Genomic DNA, 23209 nt, shown 5'->3' with positions numbered 1-23209 from the left:
AGCAAGGACTACTGATTTTAGCTTTATCCGCAATCTGGTAAAGTTTTAAAAGCAAAGATAAATTACTCTAGCGACCACGGCGCTCACCACTATATCTACCATAAAATTCGCGCTAACATTCCTCCGCTAAAAAGGCAACTTTTTATTTTCTTCGCCCATAAATACATCGTTCGCCACTTAAATTCTAGAAATATTCGACTCCAGGTTCTCCCGTTGTAATAATTTTTGCACTGCATTTTCTCGTTCCTTCTGTTCGTTTCTTTTTCGTTTTATCTTTTTTTTCTTTTTTCGGATTATTCATTGTGTCACGGGTGGCTGGTCAGGCGCGCAGTTTAATGCGCGCGCGCGCGCGCGTTCGACATAGCGCGGAAGAACGTCATTTCTAAATATACTAGGCAGAAACATTGTTCCTCCGTTTAGTGGCATTTTGCTTGCACGAGAATATACGGAGATACGAGCGCGATAGGGAAACGTTACAAATTAGTTGATCGAGATCTTAATTGCATTTTGAGTTCGACGGATCCTTCGGAATAATTCGCGCACGGGGTGGTACCCGTGGAGTAAGCGACGCGTGGATTATTTATTCGACGCTCTCACGCGTGTACCGTATGATTCAGGTGCAGCATAGTGGAAATTGGTGGGCAATTTTCTCATCGAATACGTTGCTTGTTAGAAATATGTCAAGCGAAAATAAACGACGTTTTCCGTCTATCGACAGAATAGTATGATAATAATTAACGAACGATCGATGAACCGATAGCGATAATTTATAATTTATCATCTTTAGTAGCTTATTCAATAGTCGAACAAAAAATTTATGAGCATAAATATAAATATAAAAATTTAATTATAATTAAAAATAGAAAATTTATAATCATAAAAATAAAGCGAATAAATTGATAAGACCAAGAAAGAAACATAACGAACGATGTTTTTTTGGAATGAAAAATGAATGATATTTTCTTTCATTCGTTAAGTTGTAACATGTATTTCCTCTGCTTCCTCTATTTATATAGAATGAATATAAAACAGCAGGAATTTGCGGTACAGTCCAATAAATACTACAATTGAAATTTTTTAAAAATTGTACTTTTCATATTGCCTTTTAAGATTGTGATTCCGGTGGTTTCTTGTAAGTATCCATTACCCTAGTACATGTTGTATCTTATCAAATTAATAAATAAATTATTTTTTCCCTACTTCTATACACTATGCTATTCCTTGATACTTTAGAGTTTCGCCGCTATTGAAGCATACTTTGTGCCGCCGCTTCAGTTGTCTAGCTACAATACTACTGAAGCGTATGTAGCGCCACTTTAATTGTCTGATTACGTCTGATACTACTGACGCAACTGTTGCGTCTTTGCTTTCTTGCATTCAATAAACCGACTTATATTAAATATCTCGTACTTTTTATGTATATTTTCAGATCTTGTTTCAAACTTTATCGTTATGGTCATGACGATATATTCTCATTACCAAACTGCGAATTTGTACGCATTTATAGAAAATTCGTATGTGCAAAATTGCATAAAACGTGTATAACACGAGGAAACATATTTTTATGATACTTGGTAAGTAAAACAATATTCCAATGAGATTTTACCTTGTTAAATTAATTTCTAATTAAGTTTTCAAAATATGAATTTGCGTAAAAATCCACAGTCTGCTCGTTGCCAATGAAACTTCAAAATGTTTCGTGCAACACATACGATATGTTCATTTAATGTTTCTAAAAAATTTCTAATTGTCCAGTACTTTCATAGAACCACTGTATAATACGATCAAATAATTGCAATAAGGCCAAACTGACAAGCAGAACGACCGATCGGCAATGGCGAACGTCCTTGCAGGGCACACTGCGTCTGCGTGACACTGTATAGGCAGGCGGGCGCGAGCAACACAGCGTCCTAATAATAAATTCTACGCAGCAACGTGACTTATCCGCGACCGTGCTCGCGGGTAGGTGTGCGCAATAATTGTTAATTGTCGACGCTGATACACGAGGCCGATAACGTTCGCCGTTTCAACGTGCTCACGCTCTCTCGCGCGCACACAACAGAGCTATTCGATTTTTCCATGCCGGTGAACAGGCTACTGTCCACGTGCAGACACTTTCCTCGCTACTTTACGACTTATTAAGGCGCGACACCGTGCAACGATACGTTACTTGCTCGATATAGAGCCGCCTCGAAATGCTCGTACGCGATTCCTCGCTACGCCGTGACTCGTTCCGCAGCGGAATTTCATTTTTCCATCTCGTTAAATTCTACACGTACGATTCGTTCCGTTTTCTGCGACGACGAAGCTCGTTACTTTAAACGGACGAGGGAATTTTTGTTTCTTAAGATTTTGCAACATTGCCGCGTATGCCAATGTTAATTAATATCTGTAACGTTATTTAAAATGGATCAACGCTTTCGCGGTTTCTTGCGTATTTTTGGAATGAACTTCATTCGTTGACATTTTACTTAATGCAGCCTTCGACTTCGATCTGGCACAGATTTGTATAATGTGACAACGCTTTCTGATATAACAGACGCGATACAACATAACAAACAAATATAAAACGAATGCTAAAAATTTCATCGATTATCATAATGAGACAGCGTGAATCTTCATCAGCTAAGAATATATCTAAATTCTTCGATAGAACGTGATTTCCACTTTACCAAAAATACTTCGAAGTACTTACATTTCCATATTCCACCACATCATCTTAATTTTTGTATTTTCTCAGAAAACACGCAAGATTTTGATTTCTCCTAACAACTAAAATCTCCTTCACCACCTAAGAGCTGCGAATTTTTATGCATTTATAGAAATTTTAGCGGTGCAGTATGCAAACGTATAGTATGCACATAATGTATCAAAAATATATAAACTGTCCTATGCATAGTATCCATTATAACATTTAATCAAAAAAGAAATTTCTAATTAAATTTCATTCTTTCGACTGTACCCACGAGAGCATAAATACTATTGTTAAAAAATGTTTAGAGCGGTATGAATGCTTCGCTAAGTTTCATCTTTTAAATTGTATCCATAAAACAAATTGAATAATATTTATTTACATAAAGATCCGCAGTGGTATCAATAACAAAAATCATTAAACACTTACCCTGCACGGAGGGAAGCAGCAGCGGCAGCGGCAGTAAGAGTGAGTTGTTGAGCAGCAGCAGCTCCAGCCGCAGGGTCAGCAGCGACCAATTCCGACAGAACCAACACGGTAGTCGTAGTAGTGGCCGCCGCACAATTTGGAACCGTTGCGTTTACAGCATGGCGAACACTGGGTGGAAGATCATCCTCGTGTTGCAACTGCAATTGAGGATAATGATGCAGATGTAACGCGGTCGTGGCTGACCCAGATCTAGGAGTAACACACGTGGGTGGCAATAACCCAGCTCTTGTGACTGCCGAGGGTGGCGATGGAGATGGCGGTGATGGTGGTGGTGGTGGATACTCGACCACTTGAACGCGATCCGCTTCGTTCTCGTAGATGATCTCCTTGTCGTGCGTGTACATGACGGTTTTTTGACCGTCGTTGTAAATTAAATCGATCATCTTATGCTCACCGACGCTCAGCGTCGTGTTGGCGGCCGCTGCATCGGTGCCAGGCGTCACTCGGCCATCGGTGTCGTCTGTCGCTCGTTGCTGAACGTCGTCCGGATCAGTTTGGATATGTTGTTGTTGTTGATGGGGATGATGGTGATGATGATGGTGGTGACGGTGGTGGTGATGATGGTATTTTGGATGCAGAGAGTGAACCGTCGCTGGTTCGTGCAGGTCTAGGACGTTCACTGGCTGCATCGTGGCCAGCAACACCTGTTGCTCGCTCTCGTTTTGATTCTGGTTGCTCAGCGAGGAGGACGCCGGGGACACTGGCCCCTCCTGCACCTAGGATAGCAAAGATTTCAATAAACCAGTGCCTTTGATTGGTTTAAGCTGACAAATCTGGGGTAGCTCGGGAAAATTTGGAAACTTAGAAATCTGAGCGTTTTCAAATTTAGACGTTCGTAAATTTGGGCATTTGAGAAGTGAAAAGTATTGGATAATTTGGGAATGTGAACGTTTGGGCTTTCGGAAATTTGCGCGTTTACGAGTTTGGATATTAAAAAACGTTGGTAGTCAAAAGTTTGTACATTTAGAAACGTGGAAATATAATAATTTGTGCATTTGAAAATTTTAGAATTTCAAAGAAAATGTTATTGTGATAATAAAAAGTTAGGGAAAGTTATCGTTTGTAGCGGTGAATTATTATATCTGCGATAGAACTCTGTTTATATAAACTTTTTTAGAATATTTTTTTAGAATATTGACATGATCAGTTTCTTTATATTTATAGAAAGCTAATTTGTATGATGGTAATTGTTATCTGTACATCAAAATGTACAATATTTTGTCACCGTTCGTTGGTTTCGAATAGATACACGAGCAAGCCAAACAGAATGGCAACTTTATTAAACGTTTTCCTCAGTTTTTTGCTAACCTCAACCGCTGGCAAACGTGATGATAGCTACTCTCCTAGAGTTACCTCTTAGTAGTCGTAATAGGAATATTCAAAGAAACTAGACAAGACGACGAGTTCAATTATGGTACTTGCCTTTTTATTTGCTACTAAACCTCTCGTTCTGTCAAGGCTCTACCATTAGCGAACGCGGGTACGATTACCATAAGCGATTAGAAAAGTTCTGAACACTGCGAGGAAGTTTTCACACAGATTGATTGACAGATTTCTCTTCTCTAACAGAAACTCTCTTATCGATATACTTTTTATTTTATACAACTCTAAATTATTACTTTCTTCGTGTTTGATCGAAATTCCGACATTCGTTACTCTCTGACATTTTCAATAAAAATTGAAAGTTAAAACCCAGTTAACGTCTCTAACTTTCCAAAATCTTCAATCATATTTTTTTTTTATAAATACGACGTAACCAAGATTCCAATTAAAAATTCATAAATTAAGTTTTTCTTCAAAATCTCGTTCTACGATACGAAAGACTGAAAGAACACTGGTCGAGTTCAAGGATGTTATCGAGAACAAAAGATGAATCGTCAACCTATTCAGCTGAGGGTTTCAATACTTAGTCGCAAATTTTCAAGGGAGATTAGTTGACGAGGGTGTAGTCCTAATATTTTACAGAGAATCACAGGTTCCATGGGGAATTGAAAGTGGAACGAATCCTTTGTCGACAAGTGACAGGAAAAGTAAGGACAGCATTCGTGAAAGCTTTGAAGTAGGCTACACGAAGCCAACATGCATGGTGTGAGATTAGAAGCTTATATAAATAGCAAATTATATAACGTTGCGTATGTAGGCTTGTGAATATCGATAGACCTGTGGACCAAAATAAATAAAATCCTATCACGAGATATCTCTCGTTAGAATTTTCAATAATCAGTAGGTCAGATGCTTATATAAAATTCGTATTTCTATAGAAATTGTTGTCAGATTTATTTCATTCTCTAGTTATTATGAAGTTAATTAGTACTTTATTGTAGACGCTTTTTCTGTATATTACTGTATCTTTAAATTTTACATAAACGTACAATCACTCGTAATTTACTAATTTATTACTCCAGTGCGATCATGATAAAAGCCATCATCAAGTAAAGTCACATTGGTGGATGAAATTTCATCTCAGTACCATTTCTCGGTATCTTTCCTTTTTGCTTTAAAGATCAATAAATTCTAACAAATACAGTTCAATATTTTATCACCATTCTGTGTTGAACAAAGAATGTCAGAGTGATTATTTTATTATTATTCCATGACTAAATGGAAAATTATTCCCGACGGTTGCAAGTAAAATTAAATTGTAATATGCGATTATGAGACGATAATATGGGATCAAGAAAATCATAAGGGGTGAAATTTCACCCACGATAGCCCCTGTAACGATCCATGCATCTTTAAATCCAAGATCCAGTCGAGCTTCTCAATTACGCGAACATTTGTCAATTATCGATAGTCGCGTGACTTCTACAAAATTATTATTTTATCGAGGCACGGTCCGCCGGTTTTAGTCACGGAAATTTACGTCGCGGTACTTTATGTCGTAACGACAGTTTAACATTTTCGAATGCTAATCGACCCGCAACAAAAATCCTGCTGGTTAATCGCTCCGTAGAGACCAGTCCAGCCGAAGTCGAGTCGAATAATAATTAATCCCCTAGGTGTCTGGTAACGCGTCGATCGGCCAATATTTTTAATCGCGCCAGCAAAGATCAAAGTACCACGACGTCCACTCGACTTTCTAACGGAGTCATCGCGTAAGTGATCCTTTTTCGTCACGAAATTCAGGGAAGAACTCGCCGCGTTACTTTCATTTCCGAGACGAATCTAAAGTTGGCTAATGTTAAGCCGGGTATTTAATCGCGCCGAGGGATCGCGATTCGAAAGCGGCTCTATCGCGAAAACTCTCTGAATCAAACGATCGCGCTCTTGCGTTTCCTTGATTCGTGGTCCACTGGTTTGAGATTGTCAAGTGACTATGATCGATCGGTGAACAAGTTCGTTTCAAGGATTTTGTGGTCGAAGGGAGCGTGAAGTGTTAGATCCGTTGTTCGAATTCCTGGAATTGGTTTCTTGAAAAGCTGTAGGATTTGTTGGTGGCTTTGAGAAAGCTGAAAATATTTTGACAGATAATATGCCTTTGTCCTAATAAAATGATATATGAAGAATCGGAAAGCATTGGTGGAATTTTTTGACGATACGAGGATCACGACTGTATATTCAACAGGATGAGGAACGTTTCTAAAAATTGTTTAAATTATGAAATTTATCGAACATGAAACCAAAACGTATCTTGTATCATCGTGTGTTGTCTGTTATCTAAACTATGATAAACACAAATATGATTACAGAGATATTAATGATCTTCAAAGTTAGCATATATGATTCTTAAAATGGATATGTGAAGTGCAAGACGAATATTTCTACATAATATTCTCGGAACATTCTTATGAACAAATAACGTCGCCAGTATTAGTATACGCGTGATTTTATCCTGTCACGTTATTCGATAAACGCTCGCTCTGAACAAAACGCGATAATATTCTTGAATAAATTTGTAATAACAAAAACTCGAGATGGAAGAATTATCTCGTGTGCATCTTCTTCATCTGATTACACAATTAAACATGCTCGCACAAAGAGACGATGCAAAATGCTTCTGCTCATGCCACGACTAATTCCATCATTTAAAAAAGTGCCTAAAAAAGGAGTGGAAAGAAAGACATAATAAAAGAGGGACTTAAGCTCAGAAAGTTGCCGCCGTCTCGTGAATAAGTGTGTCCCATCACGCTAACGACGTCGTTTGGAATTTCCCACGTGTCGTCGGTTTATGGCGGTTTATGGCGCTTTCCAATGGAATCAGGCCGAATTACCGCGAACCTTCTCTCTCCCTTCCTCACATCTCTCGAGGAGTCCTCGGACGAACGAGCATGCAATGTCATTTACGATCGTGCACCGTCCATTAACATAATTAACAATATCGTGAGTCATCTGGTTAATATTCGAGTTTCACTGGCGGCAAGTCACCGTCGTCGCCTCGGGTATCGGTCAGACAACATGATAAGTTATTTTTTTTTCTGGGAATACCTGGTACAGTTTGTTTCGTGTCTAACGGGTTGATTAATGACATTCCAAGTTGTTAAGGCTGAACTTATTCAAAATCTTTTTTCTGAATGTATGTAATATATTAGATACGCTCCTTTTTTTTTCTTTTGTTGCCATAATAAATCGTTTAATCTTTCGTACTATGGGAAGTTTCGAAAAAGTTTCGATATCATCGATCAGAAATTTTAGCTCAATTTTTTGTATTATGAAATGCGTTGGACATTCTGATTAATCGCGTTAAATGCCTTTCAAGATACAGAGATCTGTCGGTAATTTAACTTTACCATCCTTTTGCCCAACCTCATTCAAAAACTTCCCAGTTTGTAAACCCAACTTTCAATTCACATTCACAATCTTCTCTTTTTCGGAGTAAAATTTCTCACTTCAAAAACTTCCATCGTGTTCAGAGAATTAACTGCAATTTATTCCTACCCGAAAAAAAACTTTACGGTTTCAAAGCTGCCTCCACGAGAATATACCACCATGGTAACTGGTCAATCCTATGGAATACTTGTCAGAGTGTGAAGAATTAATCCTCGATTGATTTAATCCGCCAAAGGCATCGCTCGGGCAGGTGCAAAGGCTCAAAGCCCATTTCACTTTATACTCGAAACACCCTCCAGTCCCACTATCCCTCCCAAACGAGTGTGCGAACGATAACACTCGTAATAACCCACACGGTGGTCGATGTTTGACGAATATTAATCAGCTCGATTACGAAGCCTCCCGCGGTCATGACATGACGTTAAGATCACTCGTCGATGAAAGCGTATACCAACTTCATTCGAAATCTAATCGCCGATCGCCAGGAAAATTTATCGCGGTCGTCCGAGCGTGTTGATTCACATGCAATCCTGCGACCGAATCTATTAGTTTTTACGACGTCCTACACGCGCCAACTCGAAAATGACATCGATGGATGAAAGGGAAGAGGATCATTAGAAAGGAAATATTCGTTATTTATCCTGCTCACGAATACGCGTTTTACGGTTTCCCAGAGCTGCTGCTGGATGTTATCTCGGGATTATTTATTGAATAACTCGTACACGACCGGGTGTCGAACGACGGCCTTGTACCATAGATTCAATCTAGTATCGCTGTCAAGGTAGAAGATTACGTAACCACGGGCATCGCGATAGTACTTCAGAGACGTGTTGAAAGTTATTAGACGGTGATTGGCCTTGTACCTGCTTGTGTCCTGACTTTCTGATTCTTCCTCTCTTTTTTCATTCCTCGTTCATTTCTTTCTTTTTCCCTTTTTCTCTACTTAGTTAATTCCGTAATTGATTTCAGTGAGCAACTGTAAAATTTTTGTCCGGTATAGCCATCGAACGTTCCTCGTTGTTGCGTAGGTTCGTTTGGAACCAGCGATCTTTAATGGTTTCGTACTGTCTCGTTTATAGTTTCTCTTTTTAAATTTAACACCCTGATTGATTTCGAATGGTTTTCGAATTTAACTCTCAGATAGTCCTCGAACAGTCTTTGTCGTACTGGGTAAGTTGGTTTAGAGCGTGTGATTTTTTTATTATTTCATTCTGTTTCTTATTTTACTCGGTTAATTCTATACCTAATTAATTCCGAATGGTCATCAAATTGTGCTTCGATGCTGCATGAGTTCGTTGCGAGCGAATAATTAGAGATAACTTCCTTTGAATATCGACGTGGATAACGATTAAGAATGAAGGATAATTCAGGTTATCAGGTTCTGCGGGTAAAAGAGGCTGGATAGAAGCAGCGTGGTTTACAACTTCATTCTCATCGTGCGGTAGCAAGTCACGCGGTGAAGATAGGATTCCAATTGGATCGGATTGGTCAGAACGTTCGAGAAGTTTGGTTTCTCGCGCTGATTTTTCCATTTTCCGTGGTTACTGCATTTCCGTGGGAGAAAAAGCAGTCGTCGTAAAACATGTATAAGTTGCCGGGAGTGGACATTGATGCGGTCAGCTGATCGAATAAAAAGCAATGGTTAGAGACCAATGATCCGCAACGTGAACATGGAATAGACTGAATCGAAGTTGGTTAGAAAAATATCTATCGGTATCATTACGTCTCTGTCATAAATAAAACCAACGTAACGTAAGCTATCAAAACTACAAACTAGCTTCCTAAAACGGAAGGGCGTAGAAAAACTAACTTATCACTATCCGCTACAAGCAAAAACAGTTTGCCGATTTCCATTTATCACCCAGCCTAATCATCACCGGAAAATTAAAATTTCTCCAAACTTTCTAAGCTAAATATAACCTCGTTCGCTAAACTCTAAATCTTCCACTGTTTTTTAAACTGCAACCTCATTACGCGCAAAAATTTCAAATTTCCACTCGTCGCTGAACCTTTGTGACTACTGGGATTACCATCCCATCAAATTTTTCGTATCTTCAACTCAGCCATATTATACAGTATAATTAGCACTCCGTGGTTAAAATTTCCCGTGTCCTAACTCCCAATCACACCAAGAAGTTACAAATTGCCACTCGTCGTCAAATACAATTAACCACCCTGAAATTGAAACTTCTTGAATTCTAACACGTTTCGATGACTTTGGAAAATCAATTTCCAACCCGAGATCAAAATTAGGCCGGATCACGTAACACTGAAAGATTACAAATTTCCAATCATCCCCCGACCTGATCACTGTCCCAAAATAAACATTTCCCCAAAAGCCTTCCCTTCTTGCCATTCATCCCGCTTCCCTGCATCGATTCCTCTAATAATAATAGGAAAAAGGGGCGGTAGCGAGTTCGAATGGAGTTGCCTCTTCTAACCACCTTCTAACAGGGACTAGCCTCTGTTTACACGCAAGAACCGGCTGATAATAACAGTTAATTGGCCTGCTGGCCGTGAGAGACTGTTCCAGGTCGGACGATACTCCTTGGCTCGTCTGTCGGTCGAGCGGATGCGCGACCGCTGCTCTCGCGTCCTCGTCGATTTCTTCTTGCGGGTCGCGCGCGCTCGCTTATTGCCGATCACGTCGTTGGAATACGCAGCTGCGCCGCCAGCTCGAAGATACGTGGAATCGTTAAGGGCCTTTCTTTCGCTCTTCCAAGCGGTTGCGCGCGTATACGCGTCCTAGCTCACAGCAGAACCTTCATTGTTGCCTGCACTCCTCTCTTTCTCTCTTGCCTCGTCGTTCCTCGCAGCATCCCCCTCCGCAAGACGATGTACACGATCGTCCAAAGGTTTTTGCGATACGCCGTTGAATCCTTGTTATATCGGGCCGCTCCTCTCTTCTCTTGTGTCCGGGCATCCAGCTTCGTCCGCTCGCGGAACACCTGTCAGAGTTTCTGTTATTGCGGCCCCGTCGCGGTTATTTCTTCCCGTTCTTTCCTTCCATTCCCTCGTTTTCGACTCGCTCTCCATTCTTTTTTTTTTTTTGTATTTCTCGCCCTCTTCTTGGATTTTGGCTGCGTCGAATTTTTTCCTTTGGGTTGACTTGCGTCAGGTATGCTCGTAATAAGTTGTGTGGAGAATTTGGAAATTTGGAAGTTTGCAAACTTTTAGGCATTTCTGGCGATTCTTGGGTATTTGGAAGGTCAGACTCGAGAGTTCGTAAATTTCAATACTTATGAATTTACGCATTTGCGAATTGAAGCTTCCGGGAACGTGGTTTTGTAAATTCACGTATTTGGAAATTTAGGTAGTTGGAAATTTCGGGCGTTTCGAAACTCCTCACAAGATACAACTTCGATACTCCTTTCGTATCTCCTTCTATCCCATTAGTTCCTATCAGCACAGTATACCACTTGATATAAATATTTCGGATTACATTAGTCCGTGGTACGCTTTAATTGCATGCGCCATAAAACACATAAACTTCTAAAATAAAAATACGTTATCGTCGCGGTCTGTCAGTCGCGATCTTTCCAAGCAGCTCCTATTAAAATACATTTTTGACTCTCGTGAACGTTCAATTAGCGGTTTATACTGCGGTGGAAAATCATTGTACAACGTTAGGGCTGTTCTGTAGCCACTCTGAATGGCTCTTATAATTGTTTCTAATTGTTTATTAGTCGCGAAGAATGTGGATCCGTGTGCGTTCAACTGCGGTGTTAAGTTTCGTTGAATAACGAAAGTGGCGCAACTATGATCCGAAATAAATTACCGTTATTAATTATATTCATGTATTTACGCCCGGCGACTTCCTGTCGCTATTTCCAGTCACGGTAATCATGGAAATACTGTGTGCGATTGTTCACTATGCGTTGTTTATTTTTTTTAGTTTCCTGTTGGCGTATCGAGCACCGCGAACGTGGCCGCAGGCGAACCAAGCTAAATGGAATTGCTAGAAACGCTTGTCGACGATCGTATCACTATATCTCCATCGTTTATTCCCCTTTTTCCCCATGGTAAACACGCTCGCTATTTCACTTACGCTTTATGCAAATCTTTTTTGGCTCGGTTTATGCCCGTTGAATTACATACGTTCTTTTTTCCAACCGCCCGTCGCAGAATTGGAAATTTTGTATTAACAAGCTTCGAGATATGCAGGCAAACAGAGTTGAGAATTTATGGGCTTGGAAAATGACTGAGATTATTTGCATTTGAAAATTTGGAAGTTCGAGTTTTGCAAATAGGACAAACGGAATGTTTGCATATTTGAATACCTGAGAATTTGGTTATTCGAATTTTCGGAAGGAAGATCTGTGTACTTGAAAGTCAAAATATTCGAGATTTCGAATATTTGGCAATTTAATTTTCGTAATGTCAATTTGAATTAATTTCAATCGTTGCAGATTTAATACTTTTGGATCCGAAATATCTTTAAAATTCGAACAATCGAAAGTTTGTTGGGAAGTTAAAAATCTTTCCATCCCAGTAACCGAGACACCTCGTAAATTCTAAACCTTAAAAATTCATTCATTCAAGATTTCCTAACCAACAGCCAGCCTTAAACAGTCGGCGGAAAATCATCGATCGCTTCGAAGAGTTTCGCAATCGCATTCGTCTGGTGGTTCCGTTCATTGAACGTTTATTATCATTGCAGTATCATCAATCACAATTTAAGAATAAGAAGCAAGAAATATCGTTGACACTCGGACACTGCGATACTATTCATGTAATTAGCGCGTATACTGAACATCCGACCAGAGTGTACAGAGCAATAAATCATTTTTTTTTCACAATATTTGTAGTTCGCGTTGCTGGTAGCTGGAGAGGAAAACAAAAATTCTCCTACCGCCATTATCTTTGATTGATATCTCCAAACAACTCTCGCTAACATTTCTTGCTACCATTATTCCGTTCCCATTATACACTACTCAGAACGGTTAGAGCAACGCTTTTTACTAGAGGAAAAGTAATCAGTTGCTCCTGTAATCCTTTTGGAACGATTCTCGTCATTGCTGATTTCATTGGTTGTATATTTTATTCGACATCGAGTCGTCTTTATTATAATAAGGCTCACCACTAACTCCGGTTCCAAATACGAGCAGACAGAACACTAAATTTTCTATATTATTCTTATGAATCGGTTTATGGAGAATTCTGCCTCGTTTAGCCTTTTTAAAATTCACTAAAATTAACGCAGTATCGCTAAAAGTGTAATATATATCAATTTCTGTCGAATATAATGTCTCCAAGAATAAATTATCCGTTGAATCTTCAACTGCGTGTAGCCACCGGTATTGAATGCGTACAGCAGGAATAAATATCATGCGTTCCTTAATTAAAAGATCAGAGAATTTGAGAGCCGGGCAGATTGAAGATTCAGGTATCTGAGAAATGGGTCAGTTCAAAAATTGAAAAAATGGAAAGTTTGTATAGCAGAGTATTTGATAATAGGAAAATTTGGTAATCCGAACATTCGAAAGTTAGGAATTTTGAAAAATCGCCGAAAATGTTTCGCTCAACACAAAGTATTTTTGTTTAAACGAGTTTAAAAACGAGTAAAGAGAATAAAAAAGATCTTCTATAATACGGCACATTGAGTATTACCATCGACACACATTAAGCTTCAAAAGCAGTGAAAGGGTTAAACACATTCTTTTCCCATTCCCTCTAAAAAAGGGGAGGGGGGAAGAAGAATATATCTTAAAAAATCAACAGGATGAAAAGAAGCAACAAAAAGATTTTCTATTCCTCCTTTCCGACACTGCGACGAAAAAAATCGAATAAAAAGTCTAAGTTGGGAGTCTGGCGGATTCTATTAAGTAATCTCTGCCGGTTACTTGGATAATGAATAGCACGATCGGTGAGTGTGCGTTCCCTTCGACCCAAGTATCAGGTATACGCGAAATCCGGCGAGTCATCGTACACAGCAAAATCGTCTTCCTCCTCCTTCTCCTCTTCTTCCTTCTTTGCCCGTGGTTCGAGACACGGCTTGGTTCGAGACTCCAACCATGAGTGGTTATGCTCGCACGAATGGACGGCGACGTACCGCTCGCCTTCGCGAAAGAATGTCGGTATTCGACGAAGATTCTGGCTGGGATGGAAAATCTCGCAATCGTTCTTACTGCTCGATCGTAAAGCGAAAACGGAAATTTTTCCATGGAAATGGAAATTCGCGTCACTTCTTGATGAAATTTCTAGTAAAAATTTAGGAAATGGAGTTTGACTAAATTTTATTTAAATTAGAACGCTAAAACCATTTAGATCTACTGTCTTTTCTATTTTTTTTTTCTTTTTAATGAAAATGTGCAGATGGGTTTGGCAAAAATTAATCTTTTTTAGAAATTACGGATTGGTCACGTTGAATATTAGGTAGTTCATAATTTTTCCCCATTCGTGTAGGTTGATGTAGATTTAGTTTTACTGTCGACGAGGTTTACGTAGAATAGCTTTGACAAAAGTTGTTTAATGTTTTAATCGATTCTACCAGCACCCCAGTCTGTTCATTTTTATCTAATTTTTATGAGCTGGACAACAGCGATAAATCCTTGTAACTGACTCAGTCATGCGCGAAAAAAGAAGCAAGCGTAATTATTTATACCCTTCGACATAAATGGGGAAATTGATTGACGTTTATTGTGATGATCGAATAGATATGTATGAAGACTTAGTTAACAAGATATCTCTATACATTTATGCTGTTATCGCAGCAACAAAAAAAAAATTTTTTTAAGTATTCCCAGACCTACCAACGCAGCTTCTTAAATACTAAATTAATTCCTTATCTTAATGATAATTACATACTTCTGTTATGCCAACAAAAAATAAAAACGAAATTCCACATTCCTAAACGTTATCTTAATTTCTTATCTTAATTATAATTACGTGCTTCTGTTACGACAACAATAAAAAGTAAAAAAGAAATTCCACGTGTTGAGTTACCAACGCAACGACGCAAATTCCATCCCATTGCCGTAAATTGTATCACCTCGTTCACGGACCAGATTAAGCGTAATAATTCCAGCAGGGATTTGGTCTCCGTAATGTCCGGGGCCCATAAGATTCTTAGGGGAGCCGCTTAAGCGGCGGTCTTCCCATTGTCGAGCAACGCCACGCAAATAACGGGCTTTCGTCCTACAGAGTTTCACTTTTAAGCGACAGGTATACTATTGTGAGGTTAAAAACCTGCGGCCAGGTGACAGTAAAAATCTTTTCAGGCTTCTCTGTGTCGAGGAGTGGCCGTCCCAGAACGATATACACATCACCCTAGACCGATAAGCTATTGGAATTCGTTTAGATTTTTTGAGGGTTCGGCCTGCGTCTCGAATGGGACACCATACAATCGTCGAATCATTCTTGGATCCAGAGAAACTTGATTTCATCTTCTTTTCGAATCTTTCCTTTCGTGCGAGAGCCTCAATCGTTGTATACCTTTACAAGATTTTCTTTTTATCTTTGTTTCTTAGATCGTATATTTTTTTATTTTTTTATTTTTTTAAGAAACCACCGTGTCTTTCTTATCTGTTTCTTATCCCGTTTACCTTAAAAATGGATTTAAGAAAATCCTTTTTGAATTTTGTCTTGCGTCGCGCTAAGTTTGTGAATTCTTTTTTTATATAATTATTTGTTATAAATATATGAATTAATTTGTTGTTCGACATGTTCTTGAATATTTATCAATCGCTCGTACCGTGAGTTACATTGTTGAATTAAATTTAATTTGTGATACATTGGAGTAAAAATTAGCATGATAAAAATTATTATGATATGCGTGGTACAAGAGGAAATTATTCTAAGGAAGAATAGAATAGGTAGAGAACGAATAACCAAGATACCGAAATTTCTGAACAAACCAACGAATCTATACGACTTCCTACGCACCTTCTAAACTTATTCCTGGAACACCAAAAATTCGTCGTGAAAGGAAGATTCTATGACGCACCTTTTCTCATGCCAGACCTGCGAGGCGTCTTCGTTAAGACAAACAACAGCGTGACTAGCAGAGGTCAACGAATCCTCCAGCATTTTACTCTCTTCAAACAAGAGGTCGAAACCAAAATGAATCGTCTACCCAACCAAATTACACACAATCGAGAATAAACACAGAAGATTAAATCAAGGAAGAAAGAAGTATGAAGATAAAGAAGCAACGTCGTTCTACCAGACAGTTCCAAAGTTATATCAGTCAGTCTACGAACCAATCAGATTACCTGCGATCAAAAATAAACGCAGAACTTATTTCTCGAAAATTTCTTACTTCGCCAGTATTTTCTTTCAATTGGAGCGTTCCAAATCAAAATTAGTCGATCTCTCCGTACCAATCAGACTATACTATATCCTACACTACATACTATAGGCTATGCTATATACTATATACTACAAACATACTACTACGGTGAAAATAAATACAGAAATTAGTTTTTGTAAATTTCGTACGATTAGTAATATCTTCTTTCTACTAAAAATATCTTCTTCCTATTAGAGAATTTGAAACTGCTAAATGAATCAATTACGAACCAATTGGATTATTTACCTTTATACCCAATTAACCTCAATGATATTCGGTTTCCATTTCGTGCAATTAGCTATCCTAATCAACCCAAGAAAAGAAGAAAGAAAAGGAAGAAGGAAAACATCTTATTTCGTTCTACTTTTTCATTTCTTTTTTCTTTCTTCTTTTTTTCGAGAAATCGACAGGCGATTTTGAATCCTTGGTCCACGTATTTACGTCCATCATTGGACGGCGTCTCAGGGTCGTTCCAGAAGTTCCACGCTGGAACAACGCAACTGGCAATAATCTCGTCGGTCCGCCATTCTCGTTATTTCACGCAACGGGTGGTACCGACGAAACGATGGTAGAAAAGTGGGAGAGAGGCGAGAAAGAAAGAGAAAGGGAGGAAGGTCAAGCGATGACCCACACGAGAAGAGACCCATGCAACATGCCAATGCATTCCATGAATTGTCGAAATCGAAGCGGCGCGATCCTTTCAGAGAACGTTAATCACGAACATCCCTCAAAGGATCTACCAAGAAATCCTCAAAATCTTACACGTATCGTAGAATTTATATTTGTCGGATTCTACCGCGCATTAATAAGCATTTCTCGAGTTCTTTTCTTGGGAATTTTATGAGAAATTTATTTCTCTGTAAATGGGATTAACGTGGTACAGCGAAGATTTCGTTGAATTTAGAAGCTGATGAAATCGCTTCGGCTCTAAATAATCTCTGCCTCACAGATGGATTAAACGATTTCCCCCGTCCAATCTTAGTTTACAATTTTTATTTCGCGACTACTGGATCGCGTTTAATCTTGTTTTTTTTATATACAAAGATTTGATATAATAAGATTTAATGCGCCCAATGTACACTCCAAGTAACGAGTGTAAATTATTTTAAATAATTTCACAAGGAAAGAAAATTCGAGCCTCTATCGAGGGACTGGAGAATGTTCAAGAAACAAAATTAATATTATATGAATGTAAGGGACATATTACCTAACAGTGAAAGTTCCATATGGAAGAATGAGAGACGAAATTTCCGAGTTACTTGGAGAATTATCGGTTAATTAAATTTTTTTATCAGTTAATTATTCCTTTCGTTATGCAATATCGTAGGATACTAATAATTTTTTAATTACGATTTGAAAGAAAAGTAAACAATCGTTGGTAACGTAGGAAGAATAAGAATGGACTAACCGGGGACAGAGCCTCCTGCATGTGCAGGGGTGCGTTGTCGGCCTCGTCGGTGCAAGTCGACATTCTCCCGCGCAGTCTTCCACTTCTCTTTCCAGTTCGTCTAATCGTGGCGTTCCGCTGGACGAGCCTCTTATCCCGCGACGTCGTGTCCTCCTCCAAAGTTCTCCCTTTCTGCTTCGATTCTCTCTAGCGGTCGACTAATATCGTCTACTAACCTCTACGGGAACGAACGGGTTCTAAGCATGCGGGGTTGCGTATCACAGTCTTCTGCTGAGCGTTGTATGGCACGTGATTGGACGGAAGAAGAGGAGCAGCCAGTGAGGACCTGCGAAACGAACGGAAAATAAAAAAGAGAGATGCAACAATCCTTCGTTTTTATAAGTTAAGACTACGAATGAAGAACAAGGGTAAAATAAAACAGAAAGAGATCATTATGCGTATGATGTAAGAAGCAGATTGTATCGTTAATGAGTCAATTTTGATCGTGTCAGGCTGTGTCATTGAGAATATTCGACAGTCGAATTCCGGATTGTCAAGGTAAAAAAAGAAAAAAATATAAAACAGTAATTAACACGTCGACTGCCACACGAATTTTATATGAGTCACTCAAAGGCCATATTGATCAACTACGTGTATCAGGCAGTAAAGAAAAGTAATGATGTCACAGCGCTATTTTTTTAAATTTGCCTTGAGACTTCCGTTTGTTTATGCCATCTGGTCGCGATACACAGCGCGTATGGAAGAACGTTATTTATTCCGAGGAAAGTTTACATTGAGAAATGTATGAAAAATTGAGTTGATCTGCTTAGCTTGTGAGAAACTCACGTATTCTATCCTATACCATAACATTTAATTTTCTTAAATACATTACATTGCAATAGAAATAACTAATTATAGAGCATTCGGAGCACTTTTAATTCTACAATCTAATAATCTACTTATTTACGTGGAATCGTTTTTGCTCAGTAATATATGTTTTATTGTAATCATCGTAAATTTAATAACATGGGTCCACTGGTGACCATTAGAGCTCCATTGACAAGGAGAAGCCGAACGCTGGACATCAATAATCAACGTGAAAATATATTATTTAAAAGTTTCATTTTTCTCATTCACTGAACATGCTGCAAAACGAGCTAACCAAAGCGAAGACGTCAATCTCGTATTGTACGTTCTGTCGCGTTTACGATTACGCAACGTGCAATCAGTGGGACCAGCTGGTTCGCCTCTCCTCCATTCATTTGAACCGGCTACAAGCACGTCAAACTGGAAACGGTTTCGCGGTCGCGGCTCTGATAGACAGGTGTAATAAACCGGCGTCGAAGACAGACAGACAGTCAGACAAGCGAACCGACCGATCCAGCCGCCAGGTAGCTGAGAGTGAAAAGTTCCTGTCTCGTCTCTCGAATACTGGAACACGTTCCTTTCGGTGAAAGACTCCCTAAACGTCAACCGCGAAAGAAAGAAGCGAAACTGGCAATCTGGCCGCAACGGAACCACAACATAGAGAGGAACGCAAGCAGTCGAACCGGTCGCCTTAGTATCCAACAGAAGAAGAAGAAGAAGACGAAGAAGACGAAGAAGAAGAAGAAGAAGTCGCGGTCGAACAGGAAGCTGCAGCCGCATTTTTGCCCAGGCAAGTCAGGTTGTGACGTCCAGGCGGAAGAACGAGATCGGTGGAGGAATCAGGAAGGCCATCGGGTAGGGCGGCGGTGGCTGAGAGACCACGCGAATCCACGCGACTGTTCGTGGACGAGCAAAGAGCGGACAAACGAAGGAGAGAGAGCCGGATTCAGAAGCCAGAATAGCAGGTTCGATGGCTCTGGTTGATTCAGTTATCACGTGCGCGGTGGCCGGTCGAACCAGGGAATCCGTGGATGTTGGCCAAACCAGTCGGACACCACGAATTCCACCGTCTTCGGGCCCTTGCGCCGCGTCGTCGTTCACCAGGTGGATAGTCGGTAAAACCAGTTGGCTTCCCTCTTCTCCCGGCTCGTTCATCTCCTCCTACTACAACCGCGTGGCTACCGGTAGCCAGCTAAGGAAGGAGGGCAGGCCGCGTAAAACTGGAATTCAACCCGCGACCGCCTGTCTGACGGATAGACAGGTGTAATAATAGACGTAAACGAGGAAGCAAGAACCGTGAACACCGTCGTTGGTCGTAGGAAAGCGTAGGAGAACCGACGTGTGTCTCCGACGAGGACGATTCTATTCAGTTTGTTCCGTGATTTCTTCGTTTTCTCAAGGCTTGATAGTAGGAGGATGGTGTTCCTGGAAGACGAGACACCGGGGGCTGAAGAAGATTATGCGAACTCGTCGGTGGCGAGGAAGAGGAACGCGATGGATGAACCGGCCTACGTGTGTAAGAGCGAGACTTCTCAGGGAACAGGGTGGCGGGAAGTAGGTAGGTTGGTTGCCTACCTACTACGCGGAAGAAGGAGATTGGGGCGACTGGGGAGAAGGAGTAGGTACACGAAGCCGGTATACAACCGCGGACCGGAGACGAGAAGCCAGAGGAGCAGGTTCGGCCGGTCTAACCTGATTCTCAAAGGGAACCCTGCATCAGATTGGACCCACCTCCGTGGGTCCGTTTGTATTTCAAGTACCTGTACTCCCTCGCTTCGCGTCAGTGGACGATGCCTTCGGAGACGGAGGACTCGACGAGCCTTTGCGAAGAGGAACGAGCTCCTCTACGGAGAGCTCGAGTACATGCTGGTGGAAGAGCTGGTGTCTCGAAGACGAGGCACTAGGCACGTCGGCGCGTTAACCGGCTGCGTGGTGTCTATCGTGTGGCATTTTGGGTCCGATCGATTCGTGGGCAAGGGCCTTTTACAAGTGATTCGACTGATCCGTAGTGATCTCATACAGTGAACATAGAAATCGAAGAGAGAAAGAAGAAGAGTGTGAGAGAGTCCGTAGGTCGCAGGTGTCTTCTGAATTTCTTGACTGGATCGACTTAAAAGTGGATCCAATCGGAATAAGAAGCTTGGACCGTTCGAGGCCTTCGAAAACGAGATGTTTGCTCGTCTCGAAGCTTACCTGGCCCACGAAGTCAACGACGCTCCTCCTTTTTACTACCTGCGAACGTTCCAACTTTATAGAGGTGCTGTCCTCCTCGTGCAGTGTTTCGGGAGTGAGAATTAGTGGCGAGTTTTCGACCGTGGGAATTGAGCATCCTTTCTCGCGATTAACACGTGTTGTCTCTTTGGCCATGAAGAATCGAACGAAGAAAAAAGAAAGACAGACGAGATAATGGAGACGAAGTGCGTAGATATGGACCATTCGAGAATGTTCTTCAAATATCTATGCTCCTGGTCGCGATATGAAACGTCGTTATGTAAAGCCAAAAGAAATCTACGTTGCGTACAGGACTGCGCGATTCCATTAGCAGCCACCATTAAACTGGGACCAATTATATTTGCGAGTCTTCCATTCACTCGCTCTACCAGGAACGCGTATGCTGATCGCGTCTCGTTCGTTCGAACGCACGCAATTGCAGCTCTGAACGCGAGCCCATTTTTACCAGTCGAACGTGCACCGTTTTACGTAATCCTTCGAAACTCTAGCTTGCACACGGCTGTAGCGTACAGTTTGACTAAAAACCGATTATAGGAAAAACCTGATCTAAAGTTGATCTAAAGCTAATCTAAAACGACCTACGGCGATAGAATAGGAAAGAAAAAATCGATTGGAGTCAATTGGACGAAAGAAATGTGAAAAAGAGATACACAGGAACCGGATGATCCCACTTGTCATCGACGTGCAAGTTGTTTACCGGCGGCTCACCTGCGCGTCACCTGTGCGTCATCGTGCAGGTAGCCGGTGAACATCCGCGGAAAAGAGGTGCACGGCGTTGACGCGGTTAAACGATCGACATCCCATCCACAGAAAGATATCCCACGGTTAGAGACGAGATACTCACTTTGTCGGAGCTAGCGTACAAAGAGAAACGTATCCGAAGGGTATCTCGATGTATATCTCGAAGTGTATCTCGCTGGATCGTAAGGGAGGAAGTCTTCTGTGCATTCGATAAAGAAAAGTCGATATTCTTCTTAGAAGTTGGATTGATGGACGATCTTCGTGCCGATGGCTTGAAAGTGCGCGCGTGTAGACGTGTGTACGTACGTGGAGAGCAGTAAGAAGAAGGTGGTAGAGAACGTGGTAGGTGGTAGGTTGAGGGGTGCTGGTGGGGTGCAGGTAGGGTGGCGAGGGGGGAGGGGGCCAACTACAAACTACTAAGCGTCCCTCCTGTGTTCCGGATCACATCTCCACGGATGATAGTGTCACCACCTTCGCGATGGATCCACCCGTACCAAACGTGAATCTGCCGCGAGTTTCGACGAGATTTTCGAGACTGCTCCTCGTCGAAGGGCGAACCCACTGTCGCGGGTAGCCCTTTCTGTTCTTTTTTAGTTTTTCACCTACCACCACATGTATGTACACGGTTTTTCGGTGGTTACGCACAAGAATCGTCGTTACGGTTTTTCCTTTCTTTATTTCTTTTTTTTTTCTGTTCGTTTCCGCGAATGATATCGACACGATATGGTTCGATATCGGATCGATCGGTTGTTTGCTTCCAACTAGACGCACAAGTGAGAAAGAGATGTAGAAAAGAAGCACCGTGGAAAACACAAAATTCACTCCGCGCACCTCATTATCCTCGTTTCTGGTCCATTCCGCGTTGCGTTCCGCTTAGCCAGTCACCAAGCGCTATCGTTCCTTTCGCGCACACCCCTCTTCGACGAGTCACGAGGATCCGGACCGGGAACGGTTTTTCCAAACCGGATCGTCTGTCCACGATTCACACTTGTACACCGGCTTCAGGCACACGCGCACGCTCGCGCAGGCCGCGGCTTTAACGACGTCGACGACGTAGACCACAGTAGTAACAACAACGACGACGACAACGATGACAACGACGACGACGACGACGACGACAACGACGACGACGACGACGACGACGGCGACGACGACGACGACGACGACGACGACGACGACAACGGCGACGACGACGACGACGACGACGACGACGACGACGACGGCGACGACGACAACGATGACAACGGCAAAGAGAACGATGACGGCGACAACGAACGCGACGACGTGAACGTGGTGAACAGCGGCTTGTACGGGCAGCACGACGACATCGTCGCCGTGGAATCGCGAACGCGAGCGTACTATACCTCCGCGCGCGACAGATCGACCGACGTCGTGTGTCGAAGCCGCGCGACGAGAACTCGAGCTTCTCGTTTTGTTCTACGTGAAACGTGTGTTGGCGAGGCGAACTTGAGGGTGGAACGGATGCACTACACCCCGAACTGTGCGGCCCAACAGGTAGAATTAAACCACCCAAAGTTTAGGCAGCCGCTGCAAGCAACAAACGAAGCAGCCTCACGGTGCTCTCTCGGATCGTTCTCTCTTCTCTCGGGATACGGCAACATGGCCGCCGTCGCCGCCGCCTCCCAGCATCCCGCTCTCGGCTCCGTGTCTCATACCCCCCTCTCTTCTCTCCTTCAACACACACGTTCGACTCCACAAGCTGCCTCTCGTCTCTCCCGCTCTC

At 41.5% G+C, this 23209-nt stretch overlaps 1 protein-coding gene across 6 annotated transcripts in view; it reads right to left on the bottom strand.

Moving 5' to 3' along the window:
• Window positions 1–22408, bottom strand: part of LOC126922083 (protein grainyhead) — a 161252-nt gene extending 138844 nt beyond the window's left edge. For 3 of the 6 annotated variants that reach the window (XM_050734290.1, XM_050734294.1, XM_050734295.1), the window contains exons 1-3: window positions 21569–22408; window positions 17647–17971; window positions 3122–3897 (exon numbers count right to left, since the gene is read on the bottom strand). In XM_050734290.1, the coding sequence (XP_050590247.1) occupies window positions 3122–3897; window positions 17647–17709 (839 nt within the window). In that variant the 5' untranslated portion in view covers window positions 17710–17971; window positions 21569–22408. The other 3 variants (XM_050734296.1, XM_050734292.1, XM_050734293.1) reach the window with 3 other exon arrangements.
• Between the last annotated feature and the right edge of the window lie 801 nt (window positions 22409–23209).

Source organism: Bombus affinis, chromosome 11 (genome assembly GCF_024516045.1).
Source record: "Bombus affinis isolate iyBomAffi1 chromosome 11, iyBomAffi1.2, whole genome shotgun sequence".
Lineage (NCBI taxonomy): Eukaryota > Metazoa > Arthropoda > Insecta > Hymenoptera > Apidae > Bombus > Bombus affinis.
Note: the sequence above shows the minus strand (reverse complement) of the source record. Positions and strands in the feature narration are given on the sequence as shown.